Source organism: Saimiri boliviensis, chromosome 19, assembly GCF_048565385.1.
Source record: "Saimiri boliviensis isolate mSaiBol1 chromosome 19, mSaiBol1.pri, whole genome shotgun sequence".
NCBI lineage: Eukaryota > Metazoa > Chordata > Mammalia > Primates > Cebidae > Saimiri > Saimiri boliviensis.
The window spans coordinates 33312510-33332427 of NC_133467.1; the positions used below are offsets into that span (position 1 = coordinate 33312510).

A 19918-nucleotide genomic window follows, 5' to 3' on the forward strand; every position below is an offset into this window, starting at 1 on the left:
TGTTCTTTGAAAGGCACTGTTAGGAAAATAAGACACCAGTTCATAGACTGGCTTAAATGTTAATGACGTATTAATCTGATGAAAGACTCTTTCTCAGACTATATAGCAAATCAATAATTGGACAAGCAGCCTTGTGAATAAACAGGAAAATAATATGAGGAGACATTTCAAGGAAGAAAACATACAAAGAGCTAATAAACACATGAGAAATGTTCAGCTTCGTTGGCTACCAAAAAATGCAAGTTAAACTCATAAGGCATTTCTACACATGCATTGAATGGCTGAAAAAAGGAGCTGGAGAGGATTTGGTTAAACTGGAATTCAGACTGCTAGTGGAATTATAAAATGGTAAAAATCACTTAGGAAAGTAATTTAACAGTTTCTTGAAAAGATAAGCATATGTTCACTCAATAATTTCACTCTGAAATATTTACCCCAAATTTGTACATGAATGTTTATAGCAACTTTATTCATAACACAGGATAAATCTCAAAAATATTATGCCAAAGGAAAGAACTTAGAAGCAAAAGGGTAAATATTACATGTTTCCATTTGGAGGACACGCTAGAAAAGGCAAATCTAATCAGTAGAAAGCAGATGGAGAGTTACCTAGTTCTGGGAGGTTTGGGGTGACTGGGAAGGCACACAAGGAGAACTGTTGAGATGATGGAAATGGTCTAGATCATGACAGAGAATGCATTCACATCATTGTGTATGTTTGTCAAAAATCATTGAATTACATACTTATGATGGGTTCATTTCAATGTATATTAATTATAACTCAATAAGCTGATTTTTTAAGAAAGAAGAATGTAAACAAATTATTCAGAGGCACACTCAAGTAGATGCAATAGTATCTTAGTTATGTTCAAGGTCTTGAACAGGATAGGCTCATGGTTTTTCATTTCATCATAGTATTTCATAATTTATATGCATGTCACTTTTTTGTTTGCACGCATGAACTATCACATTATAAAAATAAAAGTGTGAGAGAGCTTAACGAATAACGCTACAGACTTTATATCTGTGGAGGAGGAAACACATTTTAATCTGAACAGCTGATGAAGGCACTGGAGCAAGACACACAGGAGCACAGGAAGAGATGTGATGTGAACCAAGCTAAGGCTCCAACAGCAGATGAATCCATAAAGAAAATGTGGTGTATATACACAGCAGAATACCACTCGGCCATGCAAGATGAAATTCCGCCATTCATGACAACACGAATGCACCTGGAGGGCATCACATTAAGTGAACTAAGCCAGACACAGAAAGATAAATACCATATGATCTTACTTATATGTGGAGTCTAAAAAAAATAAAAAGTTGATATTACGGAAGTATAGCATAGAACAGTGTTTATCAGAGACTGAGGAGGGAATGGGGAGGAGGGAGGAGAGGGAAAGATTGGTCAACGCGTACAAAGTGACAATTCGATAGGAAGAATAAGGTTTGGTTTTTTATTGCACAGTAGGGTGACTGTGGTTAATAGTAAGATATTATATATTACAAAATAGCTGGGAAAGAGGCTTTTGAATGTTCTCACCACATCAAAATGAAAACTGCATGAGACAATGGATATGCCAACCACCCTGATTTGATCATCACTGTACAACATATATGTGTATTATACTGCAATGTCAAATTGTACTACATAAATATGTATAATTATGTCAACTAAAACACGGAAAAAAACCCAACAGATTAAAAGAAAAAGTGAGAGATGAAACAGCATGCTGCATGCAAAAACAGCTTTACACCCTGGATTTAGAGAGCTCTATATTCCCATTGAGGAGAATTTTTGCTTTGGTCCTGAAACTTGGCACTAAGCAAACTTATCCCCACACAGACTTTCCCAAGCCAATGAATAAAACGATGGGATATCTATCTGTTTGCAGTACTTTCCATGGGGATGTTAGCCTGGTTACCAACATTGCTCCCTTTTGTCTCTAGTTTTGTGTATCCCTGACCACTAGTTTCTTTTCTCAGTCATATTCAGTGGACTGGATACCTGGACTTAGACAGCATTGCCCGATAGCATCTTTCCCCTAAGAGCTTACCTTCCATACATACCAGTTATTCTTAATCCTAGACACTCACAGACTTAAGAAATGTTGAAAATTAAGAATGGCTTATTCTCCTCCAATCCCTACTCTAGGCGTCACTTGCCTAGAACTGGTAGCCCTAATGTGCTCAAGGTAGCAATGGGAGAGAGTATAGTTTCCCTGATCTCGAGGGAAAACAGAGCCAATTTTACAAATGCCAGAGTTAGTACTAATGGTGAACACTTCTCAGGTGCCCTGAAGCTAGTCTGCACGTGCTTCTCTTCTGTATTTCATTCTGAACCATCCTCCAGATTGTAATTTGCCATGATTTTATTTTTCAGTGATTTCGTGCTCATTTACTGGTACACTGAAAGTTTAAATATCAAAGCACGTATCTGTAGGAACAGCTTGACCCTGTACACAAGTCATCATATGCAACAAGTGTCAGACCCTACACATAACCTGGGTAACAGCCCGTCATTCTCAGACGTACTGACATGTTTGCATAACGTGACTACACTAGAGAAAGTTTGCATAGTGGGCCTGTATTGCTGAGAAGGAAGAATGTGCCGATTGGAAACAATCCAGGAGACAACCCTAACAAAGGTGAAAAGTATTGTAGATGTATCACAAGTGAATTTCAACAGGACCATAACCTAATGAGATTCATCAAAGTAATAAAACTGCCTTTAAGAAACTTCCTTTGAGATACATGAGTTCTTGAAGAAGTCCCTCAAATAGTGATGTGTACTATGTGCAACTTGTGGAGTTGAATCAAACTAAGTTTAAAAAGGAGTATCTTTAATTTTCTCAGCCTTCATAGAAGAGGAAATGCAGACGGGTCATTGGAGGGCTCTTCTTCCTTCTACTTTTGCTGAAGGGTAACTCCCCATCCCAACTTCCTCAAACCTCTGACGAGCTGCTGCTGCTCGACTCGGAGATGCATTCTTTTTTTGATGAGAGGCATCTCTAGGTACCACTCCTGATCTGGTCCTCATGCTGCCAAGGCTGTTGCTGTTGATCTGTGGTGAGTTGGACGACTCAGAGCAGGCTATGGGATGCGATCATACTTGGGCTCTGTTTCCTGAAGAGCTGTAAGGACTTCTCAGGGCTAAGGTTCTGTCAGCTGATGCTCAGAGATGCTCAGATCTCTGCTTCCACTGGGGGCTCAGAGTCAGGCAAAAAAGTTGTAAATACTTCAACAAGCCAGAATTTTCAAGAAAACGATCATTTCAGTTTTATCTCATAGGGAGTGTTCACTGTCTTCCTTCCATCAGTAACTGTCTTTGTTCTCAGTGTTTTCAACAGCTGTTAAAAAAAAATCATCTGTATAACAATTTTTAGCCTCTGAATCCGTTGCTCTTCTTACTATCAACATCATTTCCTTTTATCTGTTTCTGACTCCCCATTCCCATCGTCAGACCTTAGAACTTGTCATCACTCCTTTGTTTTCAGCACGCATCCCCTGACTACATCGTGTTTCTGGCTCACTTTCTCCCACGCTCTGTCTCCAGCACGCCTTCCAATTGCTCCAGGACTACTTCACCATTTTTGGTGAGTACACTTCATGTGCTCCCTTCTCATGGCACTCAGCTCAAATTCTGCAGCTCACCACCACAACCCTCCCTTGAGTACACCTTCATCTCTCTTCCCCCACAGCACTCTCCTGGTATATACGCCCTTCTGCTTGCTTCACCCCCTGGCATAAACAGCTGAATAGGATTTTTTTTTAAGGCAAGATCCTGATGACTTATCCTCTTTTAAGTGTAGAACCCCTGAAAGGTAGCCAACAGCAGTGCCAGACAATCATCCTACTTGTTCATAGTCCATGTTGCTCTGTGATCGCTATGGCATGCTTTATCCTGTCACCTCAAACTTCCCTGTTCAATCTCATGGTAGTCATGCCTGTAGTCCCAGCTGCTTGGGAGACTGAGGCAGAAGAATTGCTTGAACCTGGGAGGTGGAGGTTGCAGTGAGCCGAGATTGCACCACTGCACTCCAACCTGGGTGGCAGACCGAGACCCCATCTAAAAAAAAAAAAAAATTCCTTGTGCCTTCAATTCCTTATAGTCAAATCTTTCCCCATTCCTAACCCTTGGTAAACTGGTCTAAGTCCTTATAGTTCTTCCTCACTCTTCCTGGAACCCACTTAAATCGATTTTTCATCCTTACCACTCCATTGAAACTGTTCTTGTAAAAGCATCAACCACCTTCACGTTGTGGCACCCAGGAGTCAATTTTAATTTTTTATTTTACTCAATTTCTCAGGACCAGTTGATCACTCTTTTTTTGGAAACATTTTTCACTTGGCTTCTGGAATATCATATTCTGCTGGTTTTCTTTCTAATTCAGTATCTGCTGCTTTTCAGTCTCTTTGCTAAATTACTTAATTGTTTTAGAGTCAAGGTCTTACTCTGTTGCCCCAGCTGAAGTGCAGTGCTATGGTCATGGCTCATTGCAGCCTTTAATTCTTGGTCTCAAGTGATGCACCTGCCTCCACCTCCTGAGTAGCTGGAACCAGAGACACATGCAACCATACTTGGCTAATTAAAACAATTTTCTGACCAGATACGGTGGCTCACACCTGTAATCCCAGCACTTTGGGAGGCCAAGGTGGGTGGATCACCTGAGGTCAGGAGTTCAGACCAGGCTGACCAACATGATGAAACCCAGTTTCTACTAAAGAAAAAAAATACAAAATTAGCCAGGTGTCATGGCACATGCCTGTAATCCCAGCTACTTGGGAGGCTGAGGCAGAAGAATCACTTAAACCTGAGAGGTGGAGGTTGCAGTACGCCAAGATTGTGCCACTGCACTCCAGCTTGAGTGAAAAGAGTGAAACTCCATCTGAAAATACATATATATATATATTTTACAGACAAGAGTTTTGTTTTGCTGACCAGGCTGGTTTCAAACTTCTAGCCTCAAACAATCCTTCCTCCTCAGTCTTCCAAAGCGTTGGAATTACAGTCATAAGCTACTGCATCTGGCTTGGATTCCTTGCTGACCTCAAAATATTGGACCTTCTCAAAGTTGATACCTAGAATTCATCCATACTCACTTCCCCAAGTTATATAATTATGCCACTTCATATGCCACTGTAAGCTTAAATGCAAGCTCATTTCTCCAGCTTTGACCTCTCTTTTAAATACCTTTTATGTGCTGAACTGCATTCGGGTGTGTAATAGACATCCTAATACTCATCTCAGACTTAACATGCCATCAGGTGTTTAACAGGCATCTTAAACTCAAACAGATCTCTTGATCTTCCAGCTGTACTACCACCTCCACAAAACTGAACCTATTTCCCCCCACGGCTTCTCCAAATGTCACTACCATTCTTCCAGTTGCTGTGGCCAAAGCTCTAGGAGTCATACTAAATTCCCTTCTCTCTTCTTTCGCACTTTCTGTTTAAACCATAAGCCATTCCTATGAATTGTACTTTCAGAGTTTATACTATCATCTGACCACTTCCTTCACCAGCACTGTCTAATCGGAGCCACTGTCTTTACTCTCCTAAACTAAATTCCCACTAATGTGCTCCCTGCTTTCCTTGCATTTGTATACTGTTTTCCTCACCGTGTCAGAGTGATATTGTAAATTCAGGAAGAACTGCCCGTAGCTCCCCATCACACCTAGAATGAAATCCAAGACTGTTGACAAGTCCGTAAAGTGCCCGTGACTGGATTTTCTCTATTTCTCAGACACTGGTACGGAACCCCTGCCCCCTTACCTGGTCAGTTCCAGGTGCCCTTGCCTTCCCTTCCCTCCTTGTACAAGCTTATTTCATCCTCAGGATACCTGCATTTGCTGTTTTCTTTGCCAAGGATGCTTTTTCCCAAATATTCAGAAGACTTGTTTCCTGATTCATTCAGGTTTTTACTGAATCTGTCTAAATCTATCTAAACAGTTAAGACCATCTTACAATGTTCTGTATCTTATTTCTCTGCTTTATTTTTCTTACAGCACCAATCACCCTCTAAAAAAATATTCTATACTTCTTTTTAAACTGACTCTCTCCTACTATAAGATAAATTTCTTGACATCGAAGATTGTCATCCGTGTTCACTCCCACCACTCCATGTCTGGCATACAGTGAGCACTTCAGATTATTTGTTGTATGAATAAATATATAAAATATGATTTTATGCTATCTTCTGTTGATACTTTTCTCCTACCTAAGGAACTAATGTTTCAAGGAAACATTAAGAAGTATCTCCAACCATGCTTGGGTAAAATAGATAATAATGATGACACATGTTTGCTGAATAAGTAAATTCCAGGCACTAGCCTGAGTTCCTTAAGAATAGGAATTTATTTAATATTCACACAAACTCCATGAGGCAGTGCTACTGTTGTCTGCACTTTATAGACAAGGAAACTAAAGCACGAGAGGTGAGACATTTCCCCCCAGTCACACAGCTTGTACGAGGAAGAGCCAGTCCTCAAATCTGTGTCATCCAGCTACACAGTCTGCATTCTACCCAGAATTATTATTTTTTGATCATTGAGCCATAATATCATGGTCAACTCCTCAGGATAGAAGAAGTTTTGGAGAAATCTGAATTTCTTTTCTGGACCTAAGCCTCCTCTGATCTGAAATTGGTTAAAAAAAAAAAAAAAAAAAAAAAAAGGGTCTCCGTGCCTTGAGTCTGAGGCTTTGCACTCTCCTTGCCTGACTCTTGTTCCCATGAGACAGCGAGTCCAAAGCTGGATCCTCAAGACTTTTGAGAGGAGGAGGTGGGAGTGGGAAGGAGGAGCTTGAAGAGCTTGAAGAGGGAGCTGCTAGGTAGTTGGCAAAGACGCCATCTCCTAATCACAGCCAACAAAAATCACTGGCAATTACCTTATGATCGTGACAAGATCCACGTGGGGTTCTGCGGGCAGGTGCTCCGTGAGTGATGTGAAATGCGGGGAAAGGAGTGGAGAGAAAGAAGAAGAGAAGCGGGGGTAAGATAAGGAGCGAGGAAGAGAAGTTGAAAGAAGGAAGGGGAGAAGAGAGAGAGAAGGAGGGAGGAAGAGAGAGATGCAGGGAGGGCACAAGGGATGGAGGGTGTGGTGTCGGGGAATCTCTCAGAGGATTTAAACTTTGTAGATGTGTGGAGTTTGCTGCTCTGGACTGATCTCTGCTGCATTCTCTCCTAGCTCCACTCTGTGAACCCACTGGTGAGTTGCACTTCCTTTTATTCTTCGGGGTCTGTGGGTATTTTGATACTTAGGTCAGCACAAGAGGCCTGCGGATGGCTGTCTTAGCAGCCCCTCCCTGCCCAAGACCTATCAGGGTGACAGCCGCTGAGGTGTACAAACATCAGTGGCTCCCTTGGGCCTGGGCTGCTCTGTCTTTACATCAGCTTCTGCACCTGACACATGTCTGCTCAGTGAGGTGAACAGGTCTTGCTCTGACCTTCTCAAGAACGCAGTCTTATTTCCGGGAAGTCCCAGCACAGGGAGGGAGAGGCTGTTTACACGAGGAAGGCAAAGGGTGCTGAAGATTCATGCTAGAAGCATCTCTGTCCTCCCAGCCTCAGGAGCTCCCATTCCCAGTTGTGCTCCAAGGCTGTGTGTGTCACCAGGGGTGATGAAGGAAATGCCAAAACCCCGCATCCATGGAGAGCATTAGAGTCCATCCTCCAGCCGTGTGTGGAATAAAGAGGTACTGCTGCCTCCTTCCTCTTCTTAATCCTCCTCTGCAGCCACACCTGTTACCCCAGCTCATTTTCTCTTTTGGACTCTGGTTCATGCAAACTTACTTCATTGCTCTGATCCCGAGTCAAAGTCTTACTTTTACCAGAGGAGGAGAGCAGGGAATTCCTCTCCCCACCAAGGACTCTACACAAGATCATGCTCAATGTTAAAAATGTGGCCGGGCGCGGTGGCTCAAGCCTGTAATCCCAGCACTTTGGGAGGCCGAGGCGGGTGGATCACGAGGTCGAGAGATCGAGACCATCCTGGTCAACATGGTGAAACCCCGTCTCTACTAAAAATACAAAAAATTAGCTGGGCGTGGTGGCACGTGCCTGTAATCCCAGCTACTCAGGAGGCTGAGGCAGGAGAATTGCCTGAACCCAGGAGGCGGAGGTTGCGGTGAGCCGAGATCGCGCCATTGCACTCCAGCCTGGGTAACAAGAGCGAAACTCCGTCTCAAAAAAAAAAAAAAAAAAAAAAAAAAAAAAAAAAAAAAAAATGTGAGGACTGCTATCTTGTACATTAAATTCTAGCCACGGAGTTAGAAGAGATTGCTCTGCTACCCCAAGAACACAGGCTGCAGGTGCAACCAGGGAACACAAGATCAGGAATTCCTGTGGCCAGAGAGATTCCGAGTCAATCTGCCTTCTAGGTTCCTTACCTAACGGTTGCCCAAGCCTAACTCATGACTTGTGTTAATACCATGCATGCTTTGTGTCTGGTCTCATCTTTACCCCTAACTCAAGTGCCCAATCCCAGTCTAAGCAGAAATCCAAAGCCATATCAAAGATGAGGAAACCAAGTTTCTGTCACCAGGTATTTTCCAGGTGGTCTCTGCTGTCGGAGAATTATCCGAAACAAGCTCTGAGCTGTAAGACTGAGCTCCAGACCCTTGCAGTCACCCTGTCCGGTTTCCTACTTCATCACCACCCTAGCCCCATTGAGAAAAGTGGGTTACAGATGCCCAAATGCCCCCCTACCCCCTTTTTTTTGAGATGGAGTCTCACTCTGTTACCCAGGCTGGAGTGCAGTGGTGCGATCTCAGCTTACCACAACCGCTGTCTCTTGGGTTCAAGCGATTCCTCTGCCTCAGCCTCCCAAGTAGCTGGGACTACAGATGCACGCCACCACGCCTGGCTAATTTTTGTGTTTTTAGTAGAGATGGGGTTTCTCCCTGTTGGCCAGGCTGGTCTCGAACTCCTGACCTCAGGTGATCCACCCACCTCAGCCTCCCAAAGTGCTGGGATTACAGGCATGAGCCATCATGCCTGGCCTAACTGCCTTTTTTATTTATTGTCCTAACTAAGTCCAAGAGCTGTGCTACTGGTCAGTCTCCTGGTTACTACAGTTTTCCAAGGAAAGACAGTGACTCTAAGATATTCTATGCCTCAGGACAAAAAAAATATATGAATGAAACTGATGTTTAAAAGGTCTTTTAAAAAAGCACATTTCAGCAGAAAAGCTTAGAGATTACAGATATTGAACCAGGAACCACCCCCTAGCAATTCGAAACACTTGTCATTTTCATCTGGTGAAGAAAGGAGGTTTTGTCTTAGGGAAAGTACAACATTTTCCAAGGGACAGAAGCTCTGAGAGTTGAATAAACTAATGCCCAAACAGCGCATAGCTGTTAGGGATTGTGACACTTTTATGGGCTACTGCAAGTTGGGGAGATGAGGAGAGAGCAGAGCACAGCTTTATCTTTATCACCAGAAAAGAGTCCCAGGCCAGGAGTGGTGGCTCACACCTGTACTCAGTACTTTGGGAGGCAAAGGTGGTAGGATCATTTCAGCCCGGAAGTTTGAGACTAGCCTGAGCAACATAATGAGACCTTGTCTCTACAAAACAATAAATAAAATTAGCTGCACTTGGTGGCATGTGCTTGTAGTTGCAGCTACTTGAGAGGCTTAGGTGAGATGATTGCTTGAGCCCAGGAGGTTGAGATTGCAGTGAGCTGAGATTGCATCTCTGAACTCTAGCCTGAGAGCCAGAACATGATCCTGTCTTGAAAAGGAGAAAAAAGAAAAAGAGCCCCTAACACTCCAAAGGGACACATCCCTGAGGTTTAAGGTATGAATTAAGTTAGCTCCTTAGATCATAGTTTCTACAGAGGTTTGTACAGAAGCCCCAGATCAAGGGAGCTGAGCTGTGTAGATGGTGGGTACTGGGCATTTCCAAGGAAACACACCCCATTTATTCAAAGAGAAATAGCAATAACGGGGCAGGACAGAGTCAGCAATGAGGGGACTGGATTCTTCCATGGCTTTCCTGGACAGATTGACCCTGCAGGTCCCATATTCTATTTTTGAAAAAGATAGTGTGGTTCTGAGAGGCCAGGGGAAAGGGAACAGAAGAAGATAATGAAAACGGCTTACAAGGATAAAAGAAAGATACTCACTTTGAATATAACGTCAGGCTTCACCATCTCCAGTGCCAACTCCAGTGACAATCTTCAATATTACTAGGTTGGCTTCAAGAAAGGTGTTTTTAGTTTATGAACAGAAACTTCAAAAAATAGTAAGATTCAAGTCACAGGTAAGGGTTGCCTTCTAAAAGATAATGCTGCACGGGGCAGGATGTGCCAGGGGTGAGCAGGGTGAGTTCGTGGCAAAGGAAAGCCATGGGCCACCAGGGAGCGGTGGAGGCATGTTGGGTGGCCTGTGTGTCAACTGTTACTTTGAGTCTTGTCTGCAAGTGCTGAGACCCAAAGTGCCTCTTACCAGAAACTCTGAACCCCATTAAACGTTTGTGTTTAATTCCTCTCTCTAGAGCTGTTGCTGACAGCCAGCCCCTCCCACCCCACAGAGGGGAGCCCGGTGACCCTGACCTGTGAGATGCGCTCTCCACAGAGGTTAAATGCCCAGTTCCAATTCTGCTTCTTCAGCGATTCCAGGACCTTGAGCCCGGGCTGGAGCAGCTCCCCCAAGCTCCAGATCGCCGCCATGTGGAAAGAAGACTCAGGGTCTTACTGGTGCGAGGCACAGACAATGACATCCAAAGTCTTGATGAGCCAGAGAACCCAGATAAACGTGCAAAGTGAGTGGTAGTGGGGTCAGTCTGCCCCCTACTGGCTGAGAAGGGCAGGGGCAAGAGGCTAATCCTCACTATTAACGGGTTCTGCTTCTGCAAGAGTAGGAGCTGTTTGAAAGATATTTTTGAGTTTCTCTCATTTTCAGGATCCTTAGGGGATCGTCCCTTATTCACTCTGCTTCCATTCAGGCAAACAGAGAGTACTTAGGAAACCCTGACTGTGTGTCTTCACTGTGCTGGAGGGTGTGGGGGCAAGAGCTGCACGATACTTGATGCGTGACTACACGAAGTGGATGCTCAGCCAGCACTCCGAATAACTAAGGTGGAATATGCGATGCTGCCTTGTGGAGGACTGGCTGTTGACAAAGACTACAGAGAAGGGAGAAATAGGGCTGAGGTGCTCAGGAAGGTTTTGTGGAAGGAATGTGTAGAATAGGTTACTGGAGCTGGGCTTACGGAAGGGCAGTTGGGGCTTGATTGAAAAAAATACATAGACAAAAGAGTGCTTTGTAATTCATCGTGTTATTCCACGTCAATGTTGACATTTCCAGCATCCTCTCCCATTCTATGGTGCCGTGAAGCAAATGTCTAATATCTCCAAAAGGCTGTGCTCTCCCACACTTGCTAAAAACTCAATACTGGTGAAACTGAACCACCACCACCACCACCACCACCACAATAATTACTGAGCAGTTTAGTTTATACATGGCAGGTCCTATCCTAGTGTTTCACAGATACTGTGTAATTGAACCATCCAACTGCAGGAGATAACTAGCATTACCAGTTCTCTTTCACATATAGATGGGAAATTGTTTCTCAGAGAAGTTGAGTAATTTGATCAATCACACACAGTAAGTGAAGGAGTTGGAACTCCTCTTCAAATAAGGCAGTTTGATTTACAATTTGGACTTATGATCACTTCACTATACTGTTGTGCCTTGAAAAAATGAAAGTTTGAGAGATTAGGGTAATGGAAGTCACATTGTTCTAGGGAGAGAGGTGTCACTCCACCCTCTATGGTAACACTAGGGTGTCTCTTATCCTATCATCATCAACCCAAACAATCCGCAGGCCCCCTTCCCCCTCACCCAAATTAAGGTATATACATCACTGACTTCACTCATAGCCTTTGCTTTCAGGACTGTCACATCTACTTACTATCTTTGAAACTCTCCCTACTCAGGGTCTTCCTATGTCATCTTGTGTTCACACAGGAATCCCTGTCGCCGATGTGAGCTTGGAGACTCAGCCCCCAGGAGGACAGGTGATGGAGGGAGACAGGCTGGTCCTCATCTGCTCAGCGGCTACAGGCACAGGAAATATTACCTTCCTTTGGTACAAAGGGGCCACAGGTTTAAACCTTCAGACAAAGACCCAGCGTTCACTGACAGCAGAGTATGAGATCCCTACAGTGAGGGAGAGCGATGCCGAGCAATATTACTGTGTAGCTGAAAATGGCTACGATCCCAGCCCCAGTGGGCTGGTGAGCATCACCGTCAGAAGTAAGTTCTACTACCCTCCATTCGGCCAGCTGGTCTCAAATTGGGCTCCACACTTCCCTGGGGCACACAAAGTTTCCCTGGGGCATACTGAGGAAGTTCCATGGGGCTGAGCATCGGTGGGCAGGGATTATTAGTTTGCTGCATTGTCAGAGACCTTCTCTTACAGTCTACTGTCTCCCTCAGTTCCGGTGTCTCGCCCCATCCTCACGATCAGGGCTCCCAGAGCTGAGGCTGTGGTGGGGCATGTGCTGGAGCTTCACTGCGAGGCCCGGAGAGGCTCTCCCCCAATCCTGTACTGGTTTTATCATGAGGATGTCACCTTTGGGAGCAGCTCGGCCCCCTCTGGAGGAGGAGCCTCCTTCAACCTCTCCCTGACTGCAGAACATTCTGGAAACTACTCCTGTGAGGCCGACAATGGCCTGGGGGCCCAGCGCAGTGAGGCGGTGACACTCGACTTCACAGGTATAGCTCAGGCTCTGGAGTGTCTTGGTCAACGTTTCCTTCCCAGCATCCTGGGAGAGTTTTGCTGATGCCACTATGCTTCCTGGGGTGTGCTACCAAAGGTGGGGCTTCTGGGTGAGGTGCTGTCCTGAGTGATGTATAGGAGAGGCATGGAGAACTTAAGTTTGGGTGTCACTCTTCTCTTTTCATAAATGTGATAAGCCACAAGTCCCTAGACAAATAAATAAATCCCCGCTTGGAAGAGCAGGCCTTGGGCACAACCCACACCCAAGATGTCTGCTCTCTAAGCCCCAAGCCCTTCCTCCCAGCAGATGATGCACAAGTCTCTCCCTCTAGGGCCTACAGGAGACAGAAGCAATCATCTTACCTCGAGAGTCATTGAGGGGCTGCTCGGCACCCTTGGACCTGTGACCGTGGCCTTATTATTTTGCTATGGCCTCAAAAGAAAAATAGGTGAGTATTTAAGGAGAGTGGCATTTTGTTACTGTGATCTTTGTTTTCACTGAAATAGGCTGAAATGGTGACATGTATACTGTAGAAGATGTGTATGCTCTGAGCTACCTTGCCTTTGAATCTGCCCACAACCCCAGCAGGTAGGAATGGTACCTATCAACATAGTGTAAAGTTTTGTAAAGTTCTCCACCCACTATGTGCCGTTAATTGAGGTTCAAGTGATATTTTGTGCTTCTGGGATTTAATTTTTCTACAAAAATGTGCTATTCAAAATAATTGGGCACAGAAGAGAAATTCAGTCAGCAGTTCCAGCTATCCTGACTCTATCCCAATACTAAAGTCAGTGCATCAATTCTGATTCACCTGCAAGTATTGTCACATGCTTTTTCTTCTCTGAAATGCACATTCACACATCTACACATTCTACTTACTGCTGGAACTTTCTCGCTTTTCCACTTTTCCTCTGAAATGTCATTTTGTCCAAGAGGCTTTACCTGGCCTGTCCAGCCTACAGTGGTTCTCTCTTATTATGAGTTTCAAGTTGTTAGATTCACACGTTATCACAACTGGTAATTATATATTTGTTTATATAATTAACTTTGGTCTCTTGTTCACTGAGGAAGTTGGAGACAAGGCAAGAGAGAACGCTATGATTCCCATTTAAATTCCAAGCTTTTCTGACATCTTTCGGTACCTCACACCATCTATAACACGATTGTGGCAGCACCTGCCTCCAAGAACTTATGTCACAATAAGATTGGGTGGTACGGTTGTGAAACAAACCCAAAACATACAATAAATGCAGGAGTTTAGAGACTTGGGTCTCAAGTCCTAGATCTGGTACTAATTGGCTTTGGGAAGCTCACTTAATTATTCAAGACCTGAGTTTCTGTCTGTGAAATGCAGGCTCTGTAAATGATTGCCAGAATGTCTTCTGGGCACACAGTGGCACCCACAGTGGGCATCTGAGCATGACGGACGTCCCTGCACAGGGTATACAAAAGCGCCGACAGTGAGCTTCCTCTATTTACATGTGCTCATTTGTTTGTCTTGCAGGAAGACGTTCAGCCAGGGATCCAATCAGGTGAGGCCTGTTTTCTCCATATGTGCCAATAATGCAGAAAAATCTATTCTAAAGATAGATTTAGATTTGTTCTCTCCTCAGCTTTCTTTTCCTTTTTCTTTTTCTTTTTTTCTATTTTATTATACTTACAGTGCACTCCTGAGTTCTCCTACTGGCAACTTGGAACAATTCACTGTCACTTCCCTTCTTTTAGATTTCATACATTAATGATAAATCTTTTCATTATTTTTCCTATTGATCCCCCTCTACACCCCTGCAGAATATTAAAATCACATTGCAGCCAGGCACGGTGGCTCACGCCTGTAATCCCAGCATTTTGGGAGGCCACAGCAGGTGAATCGCCTGAGCTCAGGAGTCCAAACCACCCCAGAAAACAGGGTGAAATCCGTCTGTACAAAAATACAAAAAATTAGCCAGTTGTGGTGGTGTGAACCTGTAGTCCCAGCTACTCAGGAGGCTGGGGGACGAGAATCGCTAGAGCTTGGGAGGCGGAGATTGCAGTCAGCTGAGATGGCATCACTGCACTTCAGCCTGGGCGACAGAGCAAGACTCTGTCTCAAATAAATAAATAAATATACATGAATGAATGAATGAATGAATGAATGAATAATAAATAAAATCACATTGCTTTCAGCAGGATCATGCATTAATTCAATCAATCAACCAATATTTGAGGATCTGTAAGTCATTCTGTTGAGTGCTGAGAGGTGTGAAATATAAAAAGCTCAGGCCTGGCGCGGTGGCTCACACCTGTAATCCCAGCACTTTGGGAGGCCGAGATGGGTGGATCACGAGGTCAAGAGATCGAGACCATCCTGGTCAATATGGTGAAACCCCGTCTCTACTAAAAATACAAAAAAAAAAAAAAAAAAAATTAGCTGGGCATGGTGGTGCGTGCCTGTAATCCCAGCTACTCAGGAGGCTGAGGCAGGAGAATTGCCTGAACCCAGGAGGCGGAGGTTGCAGTGAGCCGAGATCGTGCCATTGCACTCCAGCCTGGGTAACAAAAGTGAAACTCCATCTTAAAAAAAAAAAAAAAAAAAAAAAAAAAAAGCTCTTGAGAGTTTGAAAGTATTTTAGGATAGGTAAGATACATGCGCATTTCTGGAATGTAAGACACACAGGAATAAACATACTGAACAGTTATTCATGAAGTTCTTTAGATGTTCAGAGGAGGAAAATATTTTTTAAAATACTTCCATCTAGAGATACCAATGTTTAGATGACTTTTTAAAATAATGTATTGTCATTTATGCCAACAATAAACAGATACTTTTTTCAAATCAGAGTGGCACTCTTTGGCATCTGCCCGTGAAGGACCATTTTCTTCTGCCCCTTCCTCAAGTTGCTTGTTCTGCCCAGCAAAGTGTTTTCTGTCTGGAATGAATCAATATTTATTCATTTAATATTTAGGGAGCACTCATGATATGAATGACACTATTCTGGGAATGGGCAGTACCACAGTGAGCCAGTGAGATACGAACCTTACACCCATGGAGTTACCCTCTGGTGCCTGCTCTGCAGTGCCCCACTCAGCCTGTGCACAGGGCCAGGGCTCATACCACCCTCCTGTGCCTTCCACCTGCTCATTTCCCCATAATTTAGTGTTCTGCTCAGGACCATTTCTTACAGGCTTCTCTCCTTCAATGTGATAGCTGCATATTTCAGATAAATAACATGTGTCTCTGTGTTTGCAGGAGCCTTCCCAGCCCTGTACCCCAAGAGTTCACCTACCTCAACTCAAACTCACCTACCCCAGGGCAGCTACAGCCTGTATATGAAAATGGTGAGCCTTCCCAATGACCCACGCCAAAGTTGGTAGAGCAAGCTGGAGAAGGGACAATGGGATAACATCTGCTAGCCAAACCTGACTTTGCTGTGTCCCAGCCTCTGCTACAAACAAGTGACTCATCTGTCTTCATGGCTGTGACTGGTGGATGGTAGGGAGTAATCTGAAAGACAGGAATCAGGGGCTGTGTCATGATGTCTCCTTCCTTCTCTTGCAGTGAATGTTGTAAGTGGGGATGAGGTTTACTCGTTGGTGCACTATAACCAGCAGGAGCAGGAATCAGCAGCAGGTGAGACATGGGGAATAAATTTGTCTCTGACTTTTGTCTTTCCTGGAACCAAGAGAACAATCAGGCTGTGCATACAAGATAACAGCATTCTTCAGAGCAGAAGGCTTCGAGCATTACTGTGTGTACTTGGAGGCTGTCCTTTGGTCTGGAGCTACCTTGAGTAGAGCCCAGAGCTGATGCTAAGGTCTTTTCTTTTCTCTGGGGACTGGTTCTCAAACTTCCTAAATTACAGCCACTTAGCAAGAGCAAAAATCCAATGGTCTACCTCTTCCCTGCTTCCAACACAATGAAGGTAAAAGCATGTAGTTACGATAAGGTGTCGTTGTAAGGCCTACATTTTATGCCTTACTCCTCATCACGTGGCAGCATCAGAGATGATGGCTTCTGCCTTCCCTCTTTGAGTGGCCTGGCACACTCCTCATCACCCCATCGCAGCTGCCTAGCTGCTGCTCTTGTACCTGGTGGCCCCAGAATATCTGAGAAGTATAAAGGCCCCTACTGGCATAGGAGGCCTACTTACCCTCTCCCCGCCAGCCCCAGGCTGCCAATTTTCCTCTGGCTACTAAGGGAATAATTTTGTGATAAACAGAAAAGCAAAACAGAAAAAATGAATGGAAATCAATTCATGGGAAATAGATGGGAGAGAAAGAAGCTTTTCTTTTTTCTTTTTTGAGACAGAGTTTCGCTCTTGTTACCCAGGCTGGAGTGCAATGGCATGATCTCGGCTCACCGCAACCTCCGCCTCCTGGGTTCAGGCAATTCTCCTGCCTCAGCCTCCTGAGTAGCTGGGATTACAGGCAAGCGCCACCATGCCCAGCTGATTTTTGTATTTTTAGTAGAGACGGGGTTTCACCATGTTGACCAGGATGGTCTCGATCTCTTGACCTCGTGATCCACCCGCCTTGGCCTCCCAAAGTGCTGGGAGACCGCGCCCGGCCAAGAAGCTTTTCTTAACACAAGTTTAGTGACAGACTTTACATATAAGTGGAATCTCTCATCACTTAACTTTTCTCTGCAGCAGAAACCCCAGGGGCACATAGGGAGGACAAGGTAAGAGTCTTTATTGTTCTCTTCCCCATGTTCTTTCTTTCCTCTGGGGCCTGGCTCTCAAACTTCTTAAATTATAGCCACTTAGAAAGAGCAAAAATCCTATAATCTACCTCTTTCCTACATCCCAACACGATGGAGGTAAAAATATGTAGTTACAGCAATAAAGTGTCATTGTACAAGGAAATTTTGGAGGCTTACAAACATATTTACTTTAGCAATGGACCCGTAAATGATTTTTAGTTAAACTGCAGTGCATATCTAGTCTAAAAACTCTATTTCTTTGAAAATCTTTATCCTAAAATATTGTTGAGCCGTACATCCATCACTTTGTGCTATAAGGTTAGCCAAACAATCCACAGCAACTAAATTAATATTGAACAAAGCTAAGCTAATAGTAATTTGTGTCATTAAAAATTAGTAATTGGTTAACTCGGAAGAATCCAAGATATCACCAATGATACAAAAATACCCTCTGAAAATGCAGAAATTCCAACTCTGTGCATGTGTGCAAAAGCAGTAGGGGCTTTGCAGTTTCGTCTAGTGTAGTGTGGCAGCCAAGTATCTCAGGACAAAATTCAAACCCTTGGCAAACTCCAGTGACATGCCAAATTTAATTTATGAACACAAAATCTGACAACCTTTTAAAAAATGACAGCCCATGGGCCTCCCTAACAATGGCCCATAAGAATGAGGGAAGGCATTGTGTGTTTGCATCAGTTTGCAGCTGCAGCTTGTCAGGAGCATCTTTTTAGTCCACCGGTGGGATACAGGCACTCTGAAAATGCTGGTCTTGGACCACACTTTTCCCAGAGGCCCTGATTTTTGTGTTGTGTGGTGTGCTATGATAAGATACATCAAACTGACTGGGGAAGAGGACCAGTGGAGGCATGTTTTGCTTGACTTCCTGTTCTAGTCCTAACCTTTGCTTCCAGGTTTCCTTAGACATCTATGCCAGGCCAAGGAAAGCGAACATTACAGATGTGGACTATGAAGATGCTGTGTAAGGTTACGGAAAAATCTGCTCTTTGAAAACCATCCTTGACACCAAGCCTCAGACCTGATATGTTCTTCAGAGATCCTGGAGCACCAGCTTTCCAGTAGATCTCTTCCGGGTGCCATTCTCCAACAGGAACTTTGTTACCAGAACCAGAATCCTGCTGCCTCCTTTGAGAACAGGTCAAATTATGCTTCTCTGTTGATAAGACTAAACAAGATGGAATAGAAGAAATTGGGATCTTGGGGTGGAGGCACAGTGAAGCGTAGAGCACGTGAACTCAAGGTTCATGATTCTGCAGGACTTCTCAGTAGAGAGCTGTGCCCATCATTAGGTCTCAGTGCTTTCTCTGCCCAGGCAACACAGAACTCCAGCCCTGCCACTTACACGGATTTTCATGTTTCCACCTAAAATACGACTCTATTTATTTTGAGTCATTGTTACCAATGTAACAAAGTTACATAACAAGTTATTGTGATTACACTTAATTTGACATATTTTGTATATATAGGCCAAACTACGCTGCATCCAAAATTATCTATTACAGCCTCTAAACATTTTATGAATACAGTGTGTCTTCTTTTATTCATAAAATTCTTGAAATTGTGGTAATATGGTTTGAAGTCTATATTTTATTTTATTTTTTATTTGAGACAGGGTCTTTTTGTAAGTTTGTCTAGCTAAAAGTTTGTCAATTTTGTTTATCTTTTAAAAAACCAACTATTAGTTTCATTGATGTTTTCTATTGTTTTTTCTAGTCTCTATTTTATGTATTTCTGCTCTAACCTTTGTTATTTTCCTCCTACTACTAATTTCTGGCCTAATTGGTTTTTCTTTGTCGAGTTTCCTGAGACATTATGTTAGGTTGTTTATTTGAGGTATTTCTTATTTTTTTAATATAGGCATTTATTGCTACAAATTTTCCTTTTAGAACTGCTTTTGCTCCATGTCATAAATTTTAGGATGTATTTTTATTTTCATTTGTTTTGAAATTTTGATAATTTTCTATTTAACTTATTCTTCAAACCATTGATTGTTCATGTGTTGTTTGATTTTCACATATTTATAAACTTTACAATATTCCTGTTCTTATTTCTAGTTTCATAACATTGTGGTTGGAAAAGACACTTGATATGATTTCAATCTTCTTAAGTTTGTTAATAATTATTTTGTAACCTAACATATGATCTGTCTTGAAGAATGTTTCGTGTGTACTTGAGGAGAATATCTATTCTGCTACTGTTCAATGGAATGTTCTGTAGATGTTTGTTAAGGTCCATTTGGTCTAAAGAGTATTTCAAATGTTTCTTTACTGATGTTGTGTCTGAGGCATATAGAGGCATCAACAGCAGAAATGAGAAGCTAAAAAAAGAATCTGTGAATTCAAAGGCAGGTTATTTGAAATGTGCAGCCAGAGGGGCAAAAACAATGAAAAGGGATAAAGAAAGCCAATGGAATGTATTGATTTTGACAGTCCATTCATTGTCAAAAGTGGAGTACTCAAGAATTTTACTATTATTATATTGCAGTGGATC

General features: G+C 43.3%; 1 protein-coding gene across 12 annotated transcripts; it reads left to right on the plus strand.

Annotated features, from left to right (window-relative positions):
* The first annotated feature begins 2947 nt into the window (after window positions 1–2947).
* FCRL1 (Fc receptor like 1) lies at window positions 2948–18413 on the plus strand. 12 transcript variants are annotated; one of them, XM_003937876.4, is made up of 11 exons: window positions 2948–3072; window positions 7191–7211; window positions 10500–10766; window positions 11975–12262; window positions 12446–12724; window positions 13061–13177; window positions 14234–14261; window positions 15959–16047; window positions 16268–16339; window positions 17358–17389; window positions 18322–18409. In XM_003937876.4, exons 1-11 carry the CDS (start codon window positions 3042–3044, stop codon window positions 18391–18393), a joined length of 1296 nt encoding a protein of 431 aa, XP_003937925.3. In that variant the 5' UTR covers window positions 2948–3041; the 3' UTR covers window positions 18394–18409. The 12 variants fall into 12 exon arrangements, 11 of the variants coding, with proteins under 11 accessions (XP_003937925.3, XP_010346807.3, XP_074246006.1 ...); XM_010348505.3 differs by having other exon boundaries at window positions 17361–17389; XR_012515043.1 differs by having other exon boundaries at window positions 16268–17389; window positions 18322–18389.
* Window positions 18414–19918: the final 1505 nt, after the last annotated feature.